We start from the raw sequence: 23,391 nt of genomic DNA on the forward strand, positions 1-23,391 counted from the left end.
GATCCCCTGGAGAAAGGAACGGCTATCCTCTCCAGTGTTCTGGCCTGGACAATCCCATGGACAGAGGAGCCTGGTGGGCTACGGTCCATGAGGTCACAAAGAGTCGGACACGACTGAAGCAACTGAGCAGCAGTAGCAACATAAAGAGAGTAATACCCTATCCACTAGAGAATTCCATGTTTCCAGTTCTGTGTTACACAGCATTTTGGCTGTGTTTACATCCTTGTGTCTGTACATACCTTCACATTGGGTGGGGTCATTTTCTCCTGAGCTGTTGGGCTCAGGAGAGAAGCCCAAGCTGGAGAGAAAGATGTGGATATCCCAGTATCTTGGTGAATTTATAGCTGTTGATCAATTGTGTTTTCAGTCAGAATAAAAGAGGTCAGTGGTGCTGCCATAGTGAACATTAGTATTTAAAGGACAAGCTGAAAAAAGAAAAGAGAATCCTTTGATGGAAACCCAGGGGAAACCACTGACGAATTTAGATAGCAATGACCACTGAGATCAAGAAGAAAGAGTTTTGATAATTTCGAAAACGAAAAGGTTAACAGGATCTGATTTAGCAGTAAATGATATATGGACTGAAAGTCAGCCTTGAAGTTTCAGTCACCTCAGTTTGTTTGTATCATAAAGGGAAAGAACTAACAGATAAGGAGACATTGAAGATAGGAAACAGTTAACGGATGTAGCCATCCTGGTTGGCTACCTCTGTTATTCTCATTGTGCCTCTTCAAATATAGGATTTAGGATTAAACAAGATATGAAACAGCTTGAGTATATTGAGACAGCTGTTCTGAATATGTTTATATATTAATATAATTTCACTTTACAGTGTGATTTCAGGTAGCCTAAAGACATCGTTGATCCTTTTTCAGATGTCATCAGTTAGAACCCAGATTTTTTTAAATGAATGATTTCCAACCCAAATCTCCCCCTCGAAGGGAAAGGAGAGAGACTATTTAAATAACTTCTTAGATTAGTCTAACATTTTGGAACTTATTTTTTATTTGACATAAGTCCTATTTGATATATGTCTAATGGTTAAAATGCTGCTTTTCAATAAAGCTTTTAAATATAACAACTTGGCAAATTCCATCATCCTTTTAGAAGGCACGTAGCATAATAAAATATATAAAATTAGCATTTTTCACTGCATGCTCAGCATAAATTGTTACCTGCCTTGAGTGTGTAATGATTTGCAAGGCTGAACAGTGTAATGAATTTCTCTTCTATAGTAATATTTCATCCCTGATCTATAGGTATACAGAGCCATGCATAATTCTGGTATTTTACTCCCGTGAAGCTTTAAAAGCAAACTTTTACACCTGAAAGGCAGCACAGATATCGGATTTACATCTGTAGGACAAGATATTTTATGTGGCATCTCTCCTTTTATAAATGACTTTATTTCACATCAGCTATAATTTTATGTACTAAACACCAAAATCAAATAATATGTAATAAGACTGTGGTAAACTCAGCACCCTAGATTACTGCGGTAAAGAGACTCAGCATGACTTGTGTCTGTCTTCAGGGCATTGCACTTTGTCACTGTTACTCGTTTGATTTCTGACCCCAGAGTTTGTGCACAACTTGTGCTAAATGCTTTGGGTGTCGGGTTCATACAAGTATGAACAGTACAATGATTCTTGTACTCCATCTACAACTATTACATTTCATTAAATCAGTATGGCATTCGTTGTTCAATATGCCATCATTCTGTGCACTACTAAGGAAGAAAACACTACTTAGTAGTAGTTAGTTAGTTTTGAGAACTGTGCATCTTAGAGTCAAAGAAATGTGGTATGTATCGGAATGTAGCCAAAAAATTGGCTTAAGGCACATGGCAGCATAATTAAAATCCCAGGCATAGTATTTACCATCCTTCCTGTCTACAACATTTTATACATCCAAAATAAATATTCTGTGTTGGAGTAAATGTTTTAAATATATTTGTTCCTGAATTTCGCAGTTCCCTGAGACTTAACCAAATTTGTTATTTATGAAGATATTCTTCATAGAATCCTTTGCATTTTTTTTTTTTTAGCTATCCAGTAACTTTAAATCAGTGTCATTTTGGGCATAATTTGGTGATGTTTATTTAAAACCTTCAAAGTATTTTATGCTTTGGTCCTTTGGTTCATGGCTGATATGCATAATCTAAGGGAGTAACGCTGAATGTAGAAAACATATGCACATAAACATTCATGGCAGCTTTATTTGTTCTAATAAAAATCAGTAACAACATCATAAGTGCCCAATAGTGGAAAAATAACCACTTATTCCACAGTTACTAAAATCACACTTGTGAAGAGTTTGCAACATAAAATAAATATCTGTGTACAAAGAGTAAATAGCGAAGGATGTAGAGTATGTTCTCGTTTTTTTTGTTCCCATTTTTTAATGTGAAAAATGCATAAGAAAAAAGCTAGAAGGAAATATACCAAGCTACCAAAAGTCGGTTGATTAAGTAGTAAGATATGAATTTTTAGAAATATTTTTCTACTTTTTTGCATTTTCCAAATACACTTAGTATTTATTTTAAAATAGAAAACAAGGTGAATTTTAAGAGCTAGCCATGATTTGATTCTTGATAGCTCTCGCTTTGACAATTTGCATACTCACATTCTCACGCCTTTTGAACCAGTTTTGCTTTTATCTGAAGAGTTTAAATCTTCCCAGAACCTGCAGTTCCATTCAGTAGAATGCATTTGCTATGCCAGACTCTCCCCCACTCTAAGGTAAATTCTCACCCATTGTCTGCCTGAGTGGGAAAATGGTAGTTAATAGCCAAGGAAGTGAGGATTTGGGCAATTCATTCTGACTCAGAACTTCAAGATGGTAACTTCCTTCATAGCTTGGTCAGGAATGCTATGTTCCGTGGATATATGGCACTTCTTGAATGTGTGTGAGGTGTGGGAAAGTGAGCATACCTTGTGGAGAGTTTGTACTGCGGCCTGAGCTCACTCATGAAAGTAAGTATGAGACTTGCTAAAGAATCCAGGCATGGTTCCGAGCTGAGGCTGCTTCCTGCCGTTAGGGCTTGGCCCCATCTGCCCCTCCTAGAGCACTGTTATCCCTCACAAGCTTCCGTGGCTTTTCTTGCTCACGGGCTGGCGCCAGTGGCTGGCGACTTGCCTCCTTTTCCCTCGCCTTACCACTGTACAGGCTCCTTGGCTGTTTTCTGTGTATTGTTCCTGCCACCGCCTGGACTCGTCTGTGTTAACAATCACCAGTAGCGAGCTTCAGGGAGGAAGTAACAAGTGTGGTCCTGAGTCCTCGTGGTGCCCGGTGTAGCCACCTTCCACTGGGGTCTGTGTGACCGAGGGAAAAGGAGGAGCCGCGCTGGCAAGGCGCACACAAATGGGCTGCTGCACGCTCTGCGTCTGCTTCCACTTTCCACCCTCGGGGTTGCTGGAGTTGGAAGAGTACTTATTTCCAGGCCTTTTTTGTGCTGTGTAACATGTTTCTACTACTGCATATATATAATTAACACAGTATTTCTTTAATTTTCAGCTCATGTCCTATTGATATTAGCAGCTAGAGGCTACCTTGCGGTGCCTTCACACACACCTGTAGACAGGATCACATTTGATGAATATTGGATGAGATGAGAGATTACATGGAAGTTTCACTTTCTTAAATATCCAGAGCAAGCAATTCTACAAGTTTCCTTATGGATGGAAAACTTGTGTTTTAAACTCCCACCTGCTGGGGAAAAAAAAAATTACTTGTCCTTGCCTGTGAGTTTTTGTGGGGTTGTTTTGTTAACTTTGTTCCAGGGCAACAGAAGGTGTTGTCATTTTGGAGGAACCCTTAGGTGAGGTTTGTGTGAAACCCTGAAGTCGTGAATGTGATTCTGCCATTAAAACCATCAAACAACCTACAACAAGGCCTCCTACTTCCAAGACAGCAAAATCTATCTGGGTCCAATTATATCAGTAACTAAGATGACTTTCAGTACCCTTGTGGACAGAATAACAATGAAAGAACAAATAAGCATATATAGTTGCAAAGAAAAGGAGTGAGGCAGTATTTTTTTTTTTCAAATTTCAACTGTTTGAGATTTTGCTCCAAGAAAAAGATCCTGAGCACTTTTGTAGAGTGTAAAGGTACTGGGAAGCACATGATTTATTTCTAAAAATGTAATCACCTTTTTTCTCACTAACACATCCCTGTTTGCTCAGCGAACTGGAGACATATTTTCGCCTGTCTGCAATGTAATGACTGTAGGATCTGTGTCCACCTTTAATCCATCAATACCTGACAACCCACAAGACCAAATGTATTCTGTTTTACACTGTTTTACAGACTGGTTCTAAAGACTTTAAATGAAAGCCGAAAGCTGTGAGTGAAGAATTTTCTCCTTAAAAAGAGATAACCGAGGGAATTCCCTGGTGGTCTAGTGGTTAGGACTCGGCACTCTGACTCCCAAGGCCCTGGGTTTGATCCTCAGTCAGGGAACTAAAATCCCATAAGCTGGACAGAGTAGCCAAAAAAAAAAAGCTGAGCAGAAAGGAAAGAGGGGAGACTGTTCTATGCTCCATGCTCAAGAACTCTGCACCGCTCAATGCAAGTGTGAAGGTTAGCCACTTTGTCATTTATCCTGGGTGACTGAATAGGTACAAATTTAGAGTTAGGCTGTTGTATCTGTGTGTTTATCAGTTTAGTGTATTCGTTGACTCCTTATGAAGAAAAGCAGAATCCTCACTCCCTGGGGCAGCTTCACTCTTCAGTAAGTCCTGACATTTATCTTCCATTCTGAAATATTCACTTCCATCTTCTCATTGCTGGATTTAACAGGAAGGAAAGGAGCAGTCCAGCTTTTCACTGGGCTTTGTCCTCACAAAGGTCTCTTACTTGAGACTTGGTGTAATCTACTCAGCTACATGTGTCTTCTGTATATGGAACAGATTTCCATGTAGTGATGTGATCCACGAGCCTCTGTCCCCAGGGCCCCTAAAGGGAGCCCATGTTTATGTAAAGATGTTCCCTTTCCACCACACACACTAAACTGGGTTACAGCAGATGGTGTTTTACTGATGCTGACTTAGGGTGTGCTGAGAATCATGAGATGCAGATAGCTTAGTTTCCTTTCTGTGATACGCTCTTTATTATGCTTGTCAATGTCTACACTGTTCAGGGGAGGCAGCTTTGGTCTGCACTTGAATTAGTTCTGCTGTACTGTCATAGGTACTAATTATGTGCTCATAGAAAATGGAAACAGAGCAACTGTCTTCTTTCACCAGGTCAAAATATAGCTCTATGAAATATAAAGCCAGTTCATTGTTCCTTCCATTTACAAATAATTTATAAGACATCTGGCTTTGAAACAACTCCCAAACTTTAGAAACTGGAACCAAAAAAAGCAAAGAATCAATAGGTTTTATCCTAGAGTATAAAATGTTATATGTATGTGGTGGTAGACTGGGCTTGGATATAGTGGGCCTGACTGTAAAGGAGAGAAAATTCCATGAATCAATTTTATGAAATCCTTGAACTCTTTTCAACCCACTAATCTACTAAGTAGTAGTCTTATATTGCGAAAAATGAATGCCTTAATTCTGAGCCATTTCTTTCCTTCTTACTAGTGGGATCTGGCCTGTGGTGGCTCCAAAGTTACAGCTAAAAGCATCATAGACTTTGTTGTCTAAAGTGTACCTGTGTGCTCGCTATGCTTTATGTTTGCTCAATAACTTGAAATTACATGTGCGGTTTTTGTTATTTTAAGGCACTCAACCAGAATGCTGAACTAAGGAGCCGGTTGAACAGAATACATTCAGAATCTATTATTTGTGATCAGGTTGTTAGTGTAAATATTATTCCTAGCCCTGATGAGGTAAGATTCATTTTTAATAGATATAGAATATGTATTTTGTATCATCTATACCTACTGCATTTTTAAATTTATTTTTATAAAGTTCTTTCACTACTAATACAATTCCCGGCATAAATCTTGTGTTGCTGACAGTTCAGTGTTCTTTGGAGTGAGGGATATACATAAGCTTGACATCATTTATCGTTGGTGATTGGTTGTCTATTTATTTCTGTGTTCATCTCATGCTACTGATTATTTAATTTATATATACTCCAGCTTGTGACTTTTCTGTCACTCTTCATTTGAAATATTCATTATCACTAATGGTCCATGAAATGTTGAAACAAACACTTTTAGCAGAGAAGGTGCTAAATAAAAAGTTTTCTTAAGGTTTGTTTTAAAAGTTCTATCTAAGAAGAGAAGTCACCTGACCTTGGTAAGAAAATATTATTAGCGCTGCTACAGCTCCTGGTGATGATGCTAATAATTAATGGTTAGCACATGTCAAGTGAATGCTTACTATGTGCTTGGCACTACATGTGTTATCTCATTTGATACCCCCAACAACTCTCTGATGTAGGTGCTATTATTATTCCATTTTTCAGAAGAATTTTTGAAAAAACAGTAAGAGGATAGGAGAACATTCAGTATTTGGACTTAATATGAGTGTATAGTTGCAGTGGCTCAAACGGTAAAGAATCCGTCTGCAATGCAGGAGACCTAGGTTTAATACGTGAATCAGGAAGATCCCCTGGGAAGGGCATGGCAACCCACTCGTATTCTTGCTTGGAGAATTCCAGGGACAGAGGAACCTGGTGGGCTAGAGTCCAAGAGTCTCAAAGAGTCAGACATGACTGAGCAACTAACACTTTCATAAAGTTATTATTTTTAGCCAGAATTTGCACTTTGAACAGTAATACATGTAACAGGTGAGAGTTGTAACTAATGCTAAGGCCATATTTGCACCAAACATACATTTTTCTAGAAATCTATAAGTGTAAGGGTTCTGCTATCCTACTGCTTAAGAAATACCATCCCCAGACAGCTTCTCTTGGATGTAAGTTACAGACCCTGTGTCCATCCACCTCCATGGGTCCTGTGATCTCTGATGACCCTTATGCCCCCTCAACTGCCCAGAATCTAGAATATTTCTAAAATTTTATCATTTAAAAATTAGTCAACAGTCTCAGTTTGAATCTTCTTTTCAATTTAAAATGTGTACTTGGTGTACTAGATGTTTAAAATGTATAGTTCTCTTACCTATTTTTCTGGTTGCAACTTAAATTGCTTTCTTGAAAGCAATATCATTTGCTATCATTGTATGAATATAAACACAGTTGGAAATAAGGTTCAATACTCTAATCATATGTTTCATTGGCTAAAATTCATGATCAGATTGGAAAGTGACTTTTTATATCAATATATTCTGTCTCAAACATTAGTCTTATAGAATATTTTCTTAGCATATCGCTTGTGGTTTCTACAAATACTTTTTGAGTTGTAGTATACTGGTTAGAATATGGCTAATAATGACAGGCCAAAGCGTATGGCAAGGAACTTGTCTCCACAGTCAATTCAGGGTATTTGGGGGCTCAATCTATTATCCAATCCCCTAAATGTCAATTGAGCATAGATTTAAAATCTACTTACCTTTTGTCTGCACTTTTGGATTCTTCAGGCATATTGGAAGGAAACTTATGCAGTGGTCATTACTCAGTTTCAAGTGAAAATTGCTTGTGCTCACGAGTCCTTTAACATATGCTGTGAATTTTTCTAGGGATCTGGCTAGTACTTCATTGTCTAATTTGAACAAATATTCATTCATATGAGGGAAGAAAGTGATCACACCATCTACTTTTCTCTCCTGTAGGCTGGTGAGCAAATCCACGTCAGTCTCCCCCTGTCACAGCAAGTAGCCAATGAGAGCCGCCTCTCCATGTCAGAATCTGTCTCTGAGTTCTTCGATGCCCAGGAAGTGCTCCTCTCTGCAAGCTCATCAGAGAATGAGGTAAGGTTCCTGGATGCATCAACCCCAACTGCTTCTGACCATGAGTTTGGGTTAAAGAAAGTAAGACTTTGGAACTTGGTTTTAACATCATAATAAGATGTCCAAATAGTAGCAAAGCCAAAAGCATGCAGACTATATGGATTCCATTTACTGAGCCCTTAGCCAACTCAGTACTCTTAAATTTGATGAATAAAAAGAAAGAATCAAGATTTATTCTGATTTACCTGTACAGTTCATATTTCAGGGTAAACAGGTGATAACAGTTCTTTATAGAAGGAGACTAGCTAATAAATATAAAAAGAATGAGAGCATAAGAAAAATACCATTCTTATTTGTACATACAAACACACATCTTTGCCAGAGACTGAATTTGAATTTAGAAGCATAATGTCTAGCATATATCTAGTTGGATAATTATGGCTTTTGGAGGTTACCACTCGCTACCATGAGGCTTCCCTGGTGGCTTAGTTGGTAAAGAATCTGCCTGCAATGCAGGAGACCCAGGTTCAATCCCTAGGTTGGAAAGATCCCCTGGAGAAAGAAGTGGCAACTCATTCCAGTATTGTTGCCTGAAAAATCGCATGGATAGAGGAACTTGGTGGGCTTCCAGCCCATCGGGTCACAAGAATCAGACATGACTGAGTGACTAAACCACCACCATCACTCTCTACCATTAAAGATTTATTGAATAGCTTGTCATGCTCATGAATCTTGGCAAGGTCTTGATCAGGTTGCAGAAATTCTTTTACTGAAATTTAGTCAAGTACACTTTGAATTTTTTCTTTCTTGGCGTGAGAGAAGCAGCCAAAACTCTTTCCTACACAATTGTTTAATTTTGTCATTTGAGATTGCAAATCTATAATGCATTTTTACAAAAAGGGAATGAAGTAATTAAGTAAGTGTTAGTTGCTCAGTCATGTCTGGCTCTTTGTGACCTCATGGACTATAGCCCACCAGGCTCCTCTGTTCATGGAATTCTCCAGGCAAGAATACTGGAGTGGGTAGCTATTCCTTTCTCCAAGGGGTCTTCTTGACCCAGGAATAGAACGTGGGTCCCCTGCATTGCAGGCAGATTCTTTACCACCTGAGCCACCAGGGAAGTCCAAAAGGAGATGAAATCATTGATAGATGTTATTTCCATATGCATAGAAAATAGATTGGAAGGAAACATCCTGACAGTTAGTAGTAGTTCCTTTTGGACATTTGGAATTACGAGTGATTTTAGAAAAATAGAAATAATGAACACATATCACTTTGATAATGGAGAAAAATTAAAACAGAATTGTTATATCAGGTACTAAATTTGTTACCACATCAAACTAAGCACCTGCCTCTCAGATTCCAAGTCATAGATTCACAGATTCACAGATATTCCCATTCACAAGGCAGAAACTAGTTTAATTATTCATAGACAATTGATGTTATCAAATAGACAAAATAATCCTGTTTGCTGATCATGTCTCTTTCCCTGGAGGCAAATCTGCCCAGGAAGCCTAATTATGGTTAGGAGGTTGGTGAACAAGGAAGGAATGGGAGCAGGAGAAATGAGCTGAAGGCTGTGAGGGCCAGGATGTAATTGCTCCAGACTTTCATCTCCATTTCAGGGATGCTGTCCCATGTGGTGGGGAATTAGTGTCTGTGAGTCCGTCTCCACCCTAGGGACCACAGTGCTGGAGACGTGTTCCCAGTATTTATTTCTTCTCTGATTCTCCCTTTTCTGGGATCCCATAGCTGACCATTCTTTGTCCTTATTCAGGCAAACTTGCCTGTACATTATCTAGGCTTTGACCCACCATCTGATAACCTCATACCTTTCTGAGAGTAACCTAATTGCCCTGTGTCTAAGTTCTTGGGGGCACATCTGCCTGGGTGCCCAGTCGTCACTTGCACCAGCCCCTGGTAAGACAGAAAGGAAGATGTGAGGGGGGTTATTGTATGGGTCCAAGCGAGGTGGCGGTGCCAGCACAGGGAAAGAGTGAGCCCGTTGGCCAACAGAGGGGCAGGGTAGTAGAGGACAGAGGCGCATGCAGATGACTCGTTCATGCTAAGGCACTGCAAACTTATCAGACTTCTTGGCGGAGGGATCTGGCAGCCTTTTGGATGTTCAGGTCTACAGCTCAGGAAGAAAGCAGGTGTGAAGAGAAAGCAGGCTTTGGCTTGGGATCCGCCTAACCACCTACCTGTGAGACACTGCCATCTGGGTGCTCCACAGAATCTCTAATTCAGCATGTCCAAATGAAGTAATGAACAACCCCCTTACACACACACACACCCAAGGGAAAAAACACAAGCCTACCTCTACTTCTCATATTGCCTTTCTAAGTACCTTTCTACCCAAGTGTTCACATCAAATACCTGAATTTCCTCATATTTCCCTTCACTCCTCTGCCTCCCTATCACCCACCACCCACATTGATTTACTCATCAGGTTCTGTATTCTGTCACCTAAATAATCTCAGATACATATATTTTCCTGAGAAAAGCTTCACTACCACTCCTCCCATTCAATCCTCCATCAACTCCCACCTGTCAATCTCCATAACTAGTTTTCCTGCCCGCTTTCTTTCTGCCTGGAATCCATTTCCACTGGGCAGCCTGGTTAACCTTTCCAAAATGCAAATCTGATGGCATCTCTATTCCCCAGTGTTCCTAGGATGACACTAAACTCCTTAGCTACATACAGAGACTCATAATCTGGTCTCTGTTCTCAGCTGCAGCCTCTTGGAACCTCTGTTCTTTTGGAGCCATCCAGAGGCAACGGAGTAATTCTGGAGTCGTCCATTTACTGCAGACACCCCCTGTCCCTTGCTGATAGAAGAAGAGTAAATCTCTCCTACAACCCACACGGGAAAGAACTGAACTATATGTTTGTTCCTTGCAACTGTATCTTACAGGTTTTCATAAAATGCCTGTTTTTTACTCAAATCTCTTCCCTTTATCACAGCACTCAGTCTTAAGTATTTGAAGAGGCTGGACCAGGAGATAAGCCCAAGTGACAGGCACCTCATTGTTCTCAAGGTTGCTCTTGCCCTTTGGCTGAGCCTTGTTCCTGAGGCAACTCTATCTGTCCAGGTTTCTGAGTCCCCTTGTGATGAGATGGCCCTGGAAGGCTCCTTGAGTCTTCATACCACGACTTGGCCAGCCCACTTGGTTGGTTCACTGCATGTGTGAGAATCTAGTAGCAGCTGCAGGATGGGCTCAACTGCACATTCTGCATGACAGCTGGCAAAGGCTGTTGGGCCTCTGTGTTGCCACCCACCCTGGTTGGAACACTTCCAGGGCCATGTGGTCAGATTGCTCACTCGCTTCAGTCTACTCAAAAGTCACCTTCCAAGAAGCCTGCCCTGGATGCCCTGGCTACACCGTAGAGCTACCATTTCCTCCTTGCCCCTGACCTTTCACTTGCCTGGTCCCTTCCGATTTTTTTCCATAGTGCTTATCACTGTCTAACAGAATATATATTTCTTGTTTATTGTGTGTCTCTCCCACTGGAATGAGGGAAGAGATTTCAGCACTCTGTCCGCAGCACCAGAACATTCTTGTGAGCCCAGAACTCAGAAAATATTTGCTAACTGAAGGAAGGAAGGAATGCTTAGCACCTTACACATGATTAGTCTGAGAAACCTGGGCCTTAGCTGTCTTATATTAACATTTTCTGGGACTGAGAGAAAATTCTTTATGTGTTCATTTAATGAATGTACAACCTCTTTTTTAAAAAATGCTCTTTCTTATTTCCAGAATGATCTCCTTGTCTCTACTGTTAAATGTGTTTCTGCAGTGCTGAATGGTTGCACTTTTCTAAATGGTCACGTTTAGAAAAAAATATTTCCTAAATTCTTTTGAATCCCAAACCCCTTAAAGAGAAATATTTGGCTCCAAGACTTCTTGACCATGGGAGAGAAAGTAAATATATAGTAATCATTTTATTATAATACTGCTGAGTATTATCCTATATCCTTATATACAGGATAAAATGCGTGGACCACAGCCAGCCTGCCCAGCCTTAGCTACTGCTCCCACATGCGATAATATAGATCTTATTCAAGACCCACTGTAATTGTAGAATTAATTTATATTCTACACAGATCTTTCTATGTGAACATGAATATTGGACCATTTCTATCATGTATTAGTTTGAGTGAAATTAGACATTGAAGAAGATAGACTGTGTATAGCTTCTAAATGTTCATGTAGTAAACACATGCAATATGAATTAGGTTGGGGCAGGCATTTATTTCCGCTAACATCACTGGATGTGATTAGCTTTTTTCAGAGTAATCACATGGAAGAGTTTGATTTACTTTTTATTTCTATCAAGGTTCAGAGTGTGGCTTTCATGGGCCTGAAGGTTTAACTTTCCGTTTTGTTGCAGTCATGGGAAAATGGAAACCTGCTGCAGTGGGAAAATACAAGTCAGAAAAAGACTTTATTCTCAATTTGCCATCTTTAGAGCCTTTCTCAGAGTACAAAAGCAAAACTACAGTTATTCATTTATGCATAAAATCATTCTTCCTGTAATTCTATCTCCTTAAGTGTATCAACTCTTCCCAACTCTATTAAAAATATCAGCAGTAAATTCAGAAACTGTAAAGGCAAAGGCTGATTGTTTTTATTATATACAAATTTTAGAACCTTTACCTGACCATAAAATGGCATAAGCAACATTTAAAAAGAAATTGCAAACTAGAAAAAAAATTACAGTTTATATGAAGAGTTTCTTCGTGCAGTTTATATGAAGAGCTGAAAAATGTGTGAAAATGAGTTTCACTAAAGATGAAGTTCAGACTGTGAAAAGAGGTCTTTTATGTGTGTTAGGTAGATAGATACTAATGTAGATTGATAATGTGTGGTGTTTAATTGGGGGAGAGATGGGTGCTCTCATATGCTGATGGTGAGAATAAACTAATATAGTACAGTCTTCCAGGAGAGCAATTCGGCAACATAAGGCTGAAGCCTAAGAGTGACTCATTTGCCCCAGCAATTTCACTTCTGGGAATAAATCTTAATGAAATTGCCAGGCAGATTCACAGAAACATGTTTCCAAGGTTGTTCATCCAAGTATTGTCTATAAATAATAAAGAATTGGATGCCACGTGAATGTTGGTTAAATTCTTTGTGTTATGTAACTATCTGCCATTAAGTAAAGATGGAAAGCTGTTTTCATGAGAATGGGAGTATATTCAGAACACTATAAAATAGCATATAAACCCATCTGCTTTTTCAGTATATAAAGATAGGTGTATCTGTGTGTTTATATAGGCATTTTGAAATTGGGGGTAAAACCTACAAAATGTTGAAAGTGATTTCTTTTAGGTCACAGGATGGGTGATTTCCATATCATCTGTTTACCTTCATGCAATTTCTGATTTTTTACAATAAGAGTGTTCTGTTTTTGTGTTCAGAAAAAATATAACATATTTCCATTTTGAAGACAGTGAATAGGTATCAACAGCTTTCTTGCCTATAGTAAAAACATTGGTTTTCCCATTCCTCTGAATGGCTCTACAGTACTCTGTTTTCTTATCTGCTCTGTCTCTAAATCCCCTTAATACATATGTTGCCCTTAATTTTATTCTTACGTGAATCTTGGTTTCATTTTAGTTCCGTATTTTTCTCGTGTAGCTCAGTTCAGTTCAGTCGCTCAGTCGTGTCCGACTCTTCATGACCCCATGAATCACAGCATGCCAGGCCTCCCTGTCTATCACCAACTCCCGGAGTTCACTCAAACTCATGTCCATCGAGTCGGTGATGCCATCCAGCCATCTCATTCTCTGTCGTCCCCTTCTCCTCCTGCCCCCAATCCTTCCCAGCATCAGACTCTTTCCCAGTGAGTCAGCTCATCGCATGAGGTGGCCAAAGTATTTGAGTTTCAGCTTTAGCATCAGTCCTTTCAATGAACACCCAGGATTGATCTCCTTTAGGATGGACTGGTTGGATCTCCTTGCAGTCCAAGGGACTCTCAAGAGTCTTCTCCAGCACCACAGTTCAAAAGCATCAATTCTTCGGTGCTCAGCTTTCTTCACAGTCCAACTCTCACATCCATACATGACCACTGGAAAAACCACAGCCTTGACTAGTCAGACCTTTGTTGTCAAAGTAATGTCTCTGCTTTTTAATATGCTATCTAGGTTGATCATAACTTTCCTTCCAAGGAGTAAGTGTCTTTTAATTTCATGGCTGCAATCAGCATCCACAGTGATTTTGGAGCCCAAAAAAATAAAGTCTGACACTGTTTCCACTATTACCCCATTTATTTCCCGTGAAGTGATGGGCCCAGATGCCATGATCTTAGTTTTCTGAATGTTGAGCTTCAAGCCAACCTTTTCACTCTCCTCTTTCACTTTCCTCAAGAGGCTTTTGAGTTCCTCTTCACTTTCTGCCATAAGGGTGGTGTCATCTGCATATCTGAGGTTATTGATATCTCTCCCAGCAATCTTGATTCCAGCTCAAGAGAATGGCTTAATTCTCAATTTCTCTGTATCCCTAAATCTTTCTTCCCCATCCCCAAATTGTCTGCCAGATTTTATCTGTTACACTTTAAATGTGGTTTCCAAATGCAGCTGTACTGCCTGAAATGAACCTTACTGTGGGCATCTTAGTGAAATCAATCAGTGTTTCTTATCCACATCTACATAGGATATTTGTACTCCCTAGGACAAGTTGCGGAGTGTCTTCCTGAGAAGAACCAAATATGACTCTATCCATAATTCATACGATTATATGTGAGGGCTTCCCAGATGGCACTAGTGGTAAAGAACCTGCCTGCCAATGCAGGAGACATAAGAGACACTGTTTCAGTCCCTTGGTTGGGAAGATCCCCTGAAGAAGGAAATGGCAACCCACTCCAGCATTCTTGCCTGGAGAACTCCCATGGACAGGGGAGCCTGGTGGGCTGCAGTCTTTGGGTCACATAGAGTCAGACGCAACTGAAGTGACTTAGCACGCACACATGCACATGAAAAACCCTTCGCAGTCAGACCTCTTCATCTTTGCCCCATCTTCTGTTACAGCACTTGACTTCTTAACATTCCTAGAAGAAATGTTTTTCTCACGGTCCTTGCTTTTGTACACCATCCCTTCTTCTTGTGCTTTGTCCCCGCTTCTAACAACTGGGCAACTCTGCATCCTCCAACACCCAGATAAAATATTATTTCTTCTGCCAACCTTTCCTGACTCCTCTGTGGGGATTTGTAGAGTCTCCTTTTTTGCACATTCTTACTGTGTTGGATTCAAACATTTCTGGTTATGTACTGGCCTCTCCCAACTTCTCAGCCCAACTTTAGATAGAAAGCTACTTAAAGGCTGCTTCCTGGCAGTCCTATATTCTGGCTCATGGGATACCCTAAGTTGTTCATTGGCCATGTGCCACATATATTTCCCACTATGATCTCTGTTTTCCATTTGAGCAATACCTGTTGTTTTTAATTGTTTAATTTTTCTGAAATGTCAAGACTGAATGAAAATTCTGATCCTTTCTATGTTCTTCTCTTTCTTAGGCTTCAGATGATGAGTCTTACATCAGTGATGTGAGCGATAATATATCTGAAGACAACACCAGTGTTGCAGACAACATCTCTCGGCAAAGTATGCATCCTTTGAGTTTCGAGGTTGCCCTGTCTGCATGCCAAATACAATGCTGATGATTCAGTGAACAATCATTTTGGCCCCCTTGCTAATTGTTCCTTTTGCAGCTTATTGTTCAATAAATTTTATATTTGTATAATCTGGTGAGGTAAATGGTTGAAAACTTTGTTAGGGAGAGGATTAAGATAAAAAGTTTAGTTCTTGCCCAAACCAAAATCTTGAGTCCTTTGTAATTAAATATATTTATATTTAGTTTTTAAAATTTTGACTTGTTTAGGACTTCTTTGGCAGTCCAGTGGTTAAGACTTTGAGCTCCCAAGGCAAGGGGCATGGGTTCAATCCCTGGTTGGGGGACTAAGATCCCACGAGTCGTGAAGCAACACCAGAAAGAACTATACATTGATGTTTTGTGCGTTTATCAGCAACCTTGTATTGAAATAATTCTGTTCACTCTTGGCAGAGTGTAAGGAAGGCTTAAGAAATGTATCACAGTCAGAATTATTTGAGAGGGTTCTTTCCCTCCCATGTTTTAGGAAATCAGAAAAGCAAAAGATCTTTCACTGTGATTCTCATCTTTCTCCTTCTTCTAGTCTTGAACGGGGAGCTTACAGGAGGAGCCTTCCGAAACGGACGTCGAACATGCCTGCCAGCTCCCTGTCCCGACACCAGTAACATTAACCTGTGGAATATATTGAGGAACAACATTGGTAAAGACCTGTCTAAAGTCTCCATGCCTGTGGAGCTAAACGAGCCACTCAATACTCTGCAGCATCTCTGCGAGGAAATGGAATACAGTGAGCTCCTGGACAAGGCTTCGGAAACTGACAGTCCCTACGAGCGCATGGTAATAAATAGCAGAGCAGCGCCCTTTGGATTTGCCAACCCTAGACCTGGGCAAGGGAAGATTCATTAGGATAGTGTATTTGCTTGTTGCCTAATACTCTAACTGCATAGGTAAGAGAAACCCGTTTGCATAAACCAGGCAGGGCGAAAAAAGCTCTAGATACCTCTAATGAAAGGTATCACTCTTTGTGACTTATTCTTGGGTCCGAGAGGTTCTGAAGTTAGAATGTAAAGGCATCACACTTCTTACAGGTTTAATACATGCCTGGCCTTGCTTTATCAGCTTTTTCTGAATGCCAGGTAAGCCCATTTGTTTAGGAACTTGGGTCTGAGAAGGTAACTTCCTGTTTGTTCTCTGCCCTGGCCTTTCTTGACCTGCCCTCTGAAAAGCACCAGCAGCCACAGCTTTCCTAAGATTGTATAAATGGCATAACCTGGCTTTCAGAACCTTTGAACTCTGTGATACTCAAGAAATTGGATGGACAGATGAATGTAGAATATTTGGCCTCAGTTGCCTGCTGGTTCCCATGCAAAGAGTTTAACTGCATTTTCATTTATTTTTTTTTCCCCATGAGTATATGAAGAGTCTGTGCAAGTAATAGAGTTGTCATCAAATCAGCACCCACTAATGTGGGTATATAAAATCTAGAGGAATAAGGGACAAACAGACCTGGAAATAGTCTCTCCTATATTATTTTCCTTTCTTAAATGTTTTAACAGGTTCTTATTGCTGCATTTGCAGTTTCAGGATATTGCTCCACCTATTTCAGAGCAGGAAGTAAGCCATTCAACCCTGTCCTTGGGGAGACTTATGAATGCATTAGAGAGGACAAAGGATTCCGATTTTTCTCAGAACAAGTAAGTGCCACTGGACTCAGGTTTCTGTGTAGAAACTGTAGGAGGGTTGTTTGATGATGAAAATAGCTTTTTTTTGTAAACATCTGATTGAGATGGGTTATAATACTAGTTAACAGAAAATTCACTTAGCTTATCTATATAATTACATCCTCTAAATGTTTTTAAGCATGAAGTTGTAAGATTTGGTAATTTACTTACACGTTTTGAGAATAATGCTATAACAGAGAAGGATAAGTTGAGTAATTTTTATTTGGGGGTAGCCAAATACATGCTGCGAAAAATGATCATTTGTGGAAGTTTTAACACTGATGTCATTGCCTTTTTGTTTGTTTGTTTTTAACTTTCAGGTTAGCCATCATCCACCCATTTCTGCCTGTCACTGTGAATCCAAGAATTTTGTGTTTTGGCAAGGTTTGTATTTCAATTATAACTTCAAAATCCAATTGATAAGCCTATAAGAAAGTTTCTAATTTCCAAAGTACTCAGTTTAGATTTCTTCTTTTAGAACTCAGAAAATGTTGGTAATTGGCCTGGAGTTCAGTTTGAGAGATTAGGTTTCTTGATTTAAATATGAAACCATGTCGCCTGGGAGATGGGGTTATTTATTTAGGAAGCACAGCCCTATGAGACAGCAGAGCTCTGTGCTGACAGTGCCAGCCCTGGGCACTCTCTTTACCTCACTGTGCCTCGTTGTCTGCATCAGCAGCATGAAGGTTGTATCTGCTGTCTTCTTGCTTCTTCAGTTCAGTTCAGTCACTCAGTCGTGTCCGACTCTTTGCAACCCCATGAACCACAGCACGCCAGGCCTCCCTGTCCATCACCAACTCCCGGAGTTCACTCAAACTCATGTCCACAGAGTCGGTGATGCCATCCAGCCACCTCATTCTCTGTCGTCCCCGTCTCCTCCTGCCCCCAATCGCTCCCAGCATCAGAGTCTTTTCCAGTGAGTCAACTCGTCGCATGAGGTGGCCAAAGTATTGCAGTTTCAGCTTTAGCATAAGTCCTTCCAATGAACACTAGGATTGATCTCCTCTAGAATGGACTGGTTGGATCTCCTTGCAGTCCAAGGGACTCTCAAGAGTCTTCTCCAGCAGCACTTAAAGGTGTACAAATAGATCTTAATGCTGAAAGAAAGCTCTGCTACACATCATCTGTGCTCACAGTCTATTGAGAGATACATACGTAGCAGTAATTTCTGTTTTTTAACTCATTGAGGCTTGGGGGTTTGAACTGAAGTATATTAAATTAATATCCATTGTTAGAATGTTGGAAACTCACCTAGGAGAAAAAGTTTCAAAACCCTTCTAGAAAGAAAAGTATATATATTTGTAAGTGAAAGTGTTAGTCATTCAGTTGTGGCCGACTCTTCCTGACCCCGTGGATTGTAGCCTGCCAGACTTCTCTATCCATGGGATTTCCCAGGCAGGAATACTGAAGTGGGTCGCCATTCCCTTCTGCATGCAATCTTCCCAACCCAGGATGGAAGCAAGGTCTCCTGCACTGCAGGAGAGTTCTTTACCATCTGAGCCATCGTATATGTGTACGTTTACCATTAAATGTAAATAATTCCCTCACATTTGAAAAGGCACTTCACTGATCACAGTATGACTCTTCTCACATGCACTTCCTCAACCTAAAAATGATATGAAAAGATAGAGCAGCACCGTGACTGTACTTTAGTGCAGACTAAGAAAGCAAGTCATTTCTTGTTCATAACAAAGAGTCAGAAATTTTGTGGAGGGAGCACTAAGCTTCCTTATCTCATCAAAAAGGAGACCAGGCAATAATACACAAGCGCAGATATACCTGAGTCTCCACAAGTAAAACAAAAATCCATCATGTGAGAGAAAATTCTGGGCCCTGAGTAGTATCTTAACAACCAGCACAGGAACACATTTATTAAGTTAATCTCACTTTCTCATAAATCTTACCATCTATAGTTAGAGGCTTAATTTTTTTTTATACTTGTTCTCCCAAGTCATGTAACTTTTCAAATGAATGTGTGTATAAATCAATGTTACTGCCATACTACAATCTACAATTACTATACACCATATATAAACACACACATGTATAAAATATTTCCACCATTTAGCTAAATCTTCTAACAGCATTTGTGAAGACATTAAAGCAGAGTAGAGTCTATGTATATGTGTATATGAATATGCACACACAGATTATTCCGTCTTTCCCAGTTTTATTTGTTGAAAACGCATATAAAGAATATATTATGGAAAAATAGATATTTTTGGGCGGTTCCCAGTTAATCTTCTCACCTTGGACCATCCTCAGGCGCTTGTCATGTTAGAACAACAGTATAGAATTGATTGTGATTACAAAAGTTCTTTGTAAAATGTAAAGTATATTATAAAAGTTCACTTTTCTAGAGTAAATGATTAGATATAGAGTGTAATTCTTTTTGTCCTCTGCCTCATGTCATTTAGACATCAGATGGAAAAACAAGTTCTGGGGCAAGTCAATGGAGATCCTGCCCGTGGGAACCCTGAATGTCATGCTTCCAAAGTAGGTTTCTCTCCTCTTCCTCATGGTCTCTTATCTCCTTTTCCAAATCATAAATGGGCATTTGAAACTCTTGTTGTTTATTACTGTCCAGTCGCTCAGTCGTGCCTGACTCTTCGCAACCCCATGGACTGCAGCACGCCAGGCTTCCCTGTCCTTTCACCATCTCCCACAGTTTGCTCAAACTCATGTCCATGGAGTTGGTGATGCCATCCAACCATCCCATCCTCTGTCACCCCCTTCTCCTCCTGCCTCAATCTTTCCCAGCACCAGGGTCTTTTCAAATGAGTCAGCTCTTTGAAACTCCAGATGGTGCCAAGGAGCTGTTGCCCTTTATGGCCAAGGCTTCTGTCAACTTCATCAAAGGTTTTTTTTTTCTAATTGGAGTGTAATTGCTTTACAACGTTTCATTGGTTTCAAAGTTTTGAGACTGGACCCCCTCAAAAGCAAATGAGAATTTTAGCATATGTGTCAAAGCTTCCTTTTTTTCTCTACATACCCTCCATTTAACAGTCAGCACCTCCCTGTCCCAATCACCATGTTAGCTTGCATTTTATTTTTATTTTATTTGGATTGACATGTAGTTGAATTACAATATTTTGTTAATTACTACTATACAACAAAGTAACTTCATTATATATATATGTATATATACATTCTTTTTCATAGTCTTTTCCATTATGATTTATCACAGGATATTGAATATAGTTCTCTAGGCTATACAGTATGACCTTGTTTATTTAGTCTGTATATACTGGTTTGCATCTGACAATCCCAAACTCCTATTCATATCCTTTTCCACCTCCCTCCCCTTGGCAACCACCAGTCTATTCTCTGTGTCTCTGTTTGCATTATATATGAAAGTTTCTCTTTTTACCATTTATTTTCTATATAATTTATACTTTCACTGCTGAGTTCATCTTAGCCCCAGGCACTATTTTTAATGTTTAAGTTATTTTATTAAGGAAGTGATGGGATCCTTATACAGTTGTTTTCTGGTGAATATAGGCTTGTTGTTGTTATTGTTGTTTAGTCACTAAGTCATGACCCCTTTGCGACCCCATGGACTGTAGCCCTTCAGGGATTTCCTAGGCAGGACTACTGGAGTGAGTTGCCATTTCCTTCCCCAGGGATCAAACCTGCATCTCCTGCATTAAGGTGAATTCTTTACCATTGAACCACTAGGGAACCCCTGAATTTAGCCTATGCATCTTAAAGTTTAATTGAAGTTTTCATTGAGGCCAAAGGTTTAATTGTTTTTCTTTCATTCTTCATTCAATTGATTTTGTTTTCGTTTTGTTTTTGTCTATTTGAATGACAGAGTTTTCTGGTATGTTGAATATGGAGGATGGTTGGGAAAGGGAGCAATTCTCAGGACCACAAAATAAATTTTCAGTATTTACAAACTCATAAGGAAGAGAGTTTTCCCAGGTATATATAGTGCCTACATCATACCAATTCATAAACTTTCTAGAAATCCAGAAGCATTTTTGATTGAAATAGCATTTTATTTGAATATATAATAATGTGCAGTTTCAAGTTCAGTTCAGTTGCTCAGTCATGTCTGACTCTTTGTAACCCCATGGACTGCAGCATGCCAGGCTTCCCTGTCCATCACCAACTCCTGGAGCTTGCTCAAACTCATGTCCATCAAGTCAGTGATGCCATCCAACCATCTTATCCTCTTTCATCCCCTTCTCCTCTTGCCTTCAATCTTTCCCAGCATCAGGGTCTTTTGCAATGAGTCAGTTCTTTACATCAGGTGGCCAAAGTATTGGAACTTCAGCTTCAGCATCAGTCCTTCCAATGAATATTTAGGACTGATTTCCTTTACAATTGATTAGTTTGATCTCCTTGCTGTCTAAGGGACTCTCAAGGGTCTTTGCCAGGGCCACAGTTCAAAAGTATCAGTTCTTCAGCTCTCAGTCTTCTTTATGGTCCAACTTTTGCATCCATACATGACCACTGAAAAAACCACACCTTTGACTATATGGACCTTTGTCAGCCAAGTGATATCTTTGCTTTTTAATATGCTGTCTAGGTTTGTCATAGCTTTCCATCCAAGGAGCAAGCATCTTTTAATTTCGTGACTGCAGTCACAGTCTGCACTGATTTTGGAGCCCAAGAATATGAAATCTGACACTGTTTTCACTTTTTCCCCATCTATTTTCCATGAAGTGATAGAACCAGATGCCATAATCTTTGCTTTTTGAATGTTGAATTTTAAGCCAGCATTTTCACTCTCTTCTTTCACTTTCATCAAGAGATTCTTTAGTTCCTCTTCACTTTCTGCCATTAAAGTGATATCATCTGCATATCTGAAGTTGTTGATGTTTCTCCTGGCCATCTTGATTCCAGCTTGTGATCCAGCCCAGCATTTCGTATGATGTACTCTGCATGTAAGTTCTTCAGCTTCTGTTAGGCCCTTGCCATTTTTGTCCTTTACTGTGTCTATCTTTGCATGAAATGTTCCCTTGGTATCTTCAGTTTTCTTAAAGAGATCTTTAGTCTTTCCAGTTCTATTGTTTTCCTCTATTTCTTTGCATTGTTCACTTAAGAAGGCTTTCCTTGCTATTCTCTGGAACTCTGCATTCAGTTGGGTATATCTTTCCCTTTCTCCTTTGCCTTTCATTTCTCCTCTTTTCTCAGCTATTTGTAAGGCCTATTCAAACAACCGTTTTGCCTTTTTGAATTTCTTTTGCTTGGGGATGGTTTTGGTTACCACCTCCTGTACAGTGTTATGAACTCCTGCCCATAGTTCATTAGGCATTCTGTCTACAAGATCTAGTACCTTAAATCTATTCATCACCTTCACTGTATAATCATAAGGGATTTGATTTAGGTCATACCTGGATGACCTAGTTGTTTTCCTTGCTTTCTTCAATTTCAGCCTGAATTTTGCAATAAAGAGCTGATAATCTGAGCCACAGTCAGCTCCAGGTTTTGTTTTTTCTGACTGCATACAGCTTCTCCATCTTTGGCTGCAAAGAACATAATCAGTCTGATTTCAGTATTGACCATCAGGTGATGTCCATGTGTAGAGTCGTCTCTTATGTTGTTGGAAGAGGGTGTTTGCTATTACCAATGCATTCTCTTGGCAAAACTCTGTTAGCCTTTGCCCTACTTCATGTTGAACTCCAAGACCAAACTTGCCTGTTACTCCAGGTATCTCTTGATTTCCTACTTTTCCATTTCAGTCCCCTATGATGAAAAGGACATCTTTTTTTGGTGTTAGTTCTAGAAGGTCTTGTAGATCTTCACAGAATCATTTGTTCAACTTCATCTTTGACATTAGTGGTTGGGGCATAGACTTGGATTGCTATAATTTTGAATGGTTTGCCTTGGAAATGAACTGAACTCATTCTGTCATTTTTGAGATTGCAACCAAGTACTGCATTTTGACTCTTTTGTTGACTATGAGGGCTACTCCATTCCTTCTAAGAGATTCTTATCCACAGTAGTAGATATAATGGTCATCTGATGGATGGATATGAGAGTTGGACTATAAAGAAAGCTGAGCACCAAAGAATTGATGTTTTTGAACTGTGGTGTTGGAGAAGACTCTTGAGAGTCCCTTGGACAGCAAGGAGATCCAACCAGTCCATCCTAAAGGAGATCAGTCCTGGATATTCATTGGAAGAACTGGTGCTGAAGCTGAAGTTCCAATACTTTGGCCACCTGATGCAAAAAACTAACTCACTTGAAAAGACCCTGATACTGGGAAAGATTGAAGGCAGGAGGAGAAGGGGACAACAGAGGA

The 23,391-nt window shown here is 39.8% G+C and overlaps 1 protein-coding gene and 1 non-coding gene across 17 annotated transcripts in view; both read left to right on the plus strand.

Annotated features, from left to right (window-relative positions):
• OSBPL6 (oxysterol binding protein like 6) overlaps nucleotides 1-23,391 on the plus strand; it is a 226,856-nt gene that overhangs the window by 191,517 nt on the left and 11,948 nt on the right. For all 16 annotated transcript variants that reach the window (XM_055396929.2, XM_055396931.2, XM_055396933.2 and 13 more), the window contains 7 exons: nucleotides 5,732-5,839; nucleotides 7,689-7,826; nucleotides 15,323-15,410; nucleotides 16,001-16,254; nucleotides 16,974-17,111; nucleotides 17,459-17,522; nucleotides 19,556-19,634. In XM_055396929.2, the coding sequence (XP_055252904.2) occupies nucleotides 5,732-5,839; nucleotides 7,689-7,826; nucleotides 15,323-15,410; nucleotides 16,001-16,254; nucleotides 16,974-17,111; nucleotides 17,459-17,522; nucleotides 19,556-19,634 (869 nt within the window). The remainder of the gene's footprint in view (nucleotides 1-5,731; nucleotides 5,840-7,688; nucleotides 7,827-15,322; nucleotides 15,411-16,000; nucleotides 16,255-16,973; nucleotides 17,112-17,458; nucleotides 17,523-19,555; nucleotides 19,635-23,391) is intronic.
• TRNAQ-CUG (transfer RNA glutamine (anticodon CUG)) lies at nucleotides 4,392-4,464 on the plus strand. The gene has a single exon. It is a non-coding gene; the product is annotated as a tRNA-Gln (tRNA).

This window comes from Moschus berezovskii, chromosome 2, assembly GCF_049115385.1.
Source record: "Moschus berezovskii isolate FMDL1 chromosome 2, NW_MosBer_1.0, whole genome shotgun sequence".
NCBI classification, from domain to species: Eukaryota; Metazoa; Chordata; class Mammalia; order Artiodactyla; family Moschidae; genus Moschus; species Moschus berezovskii.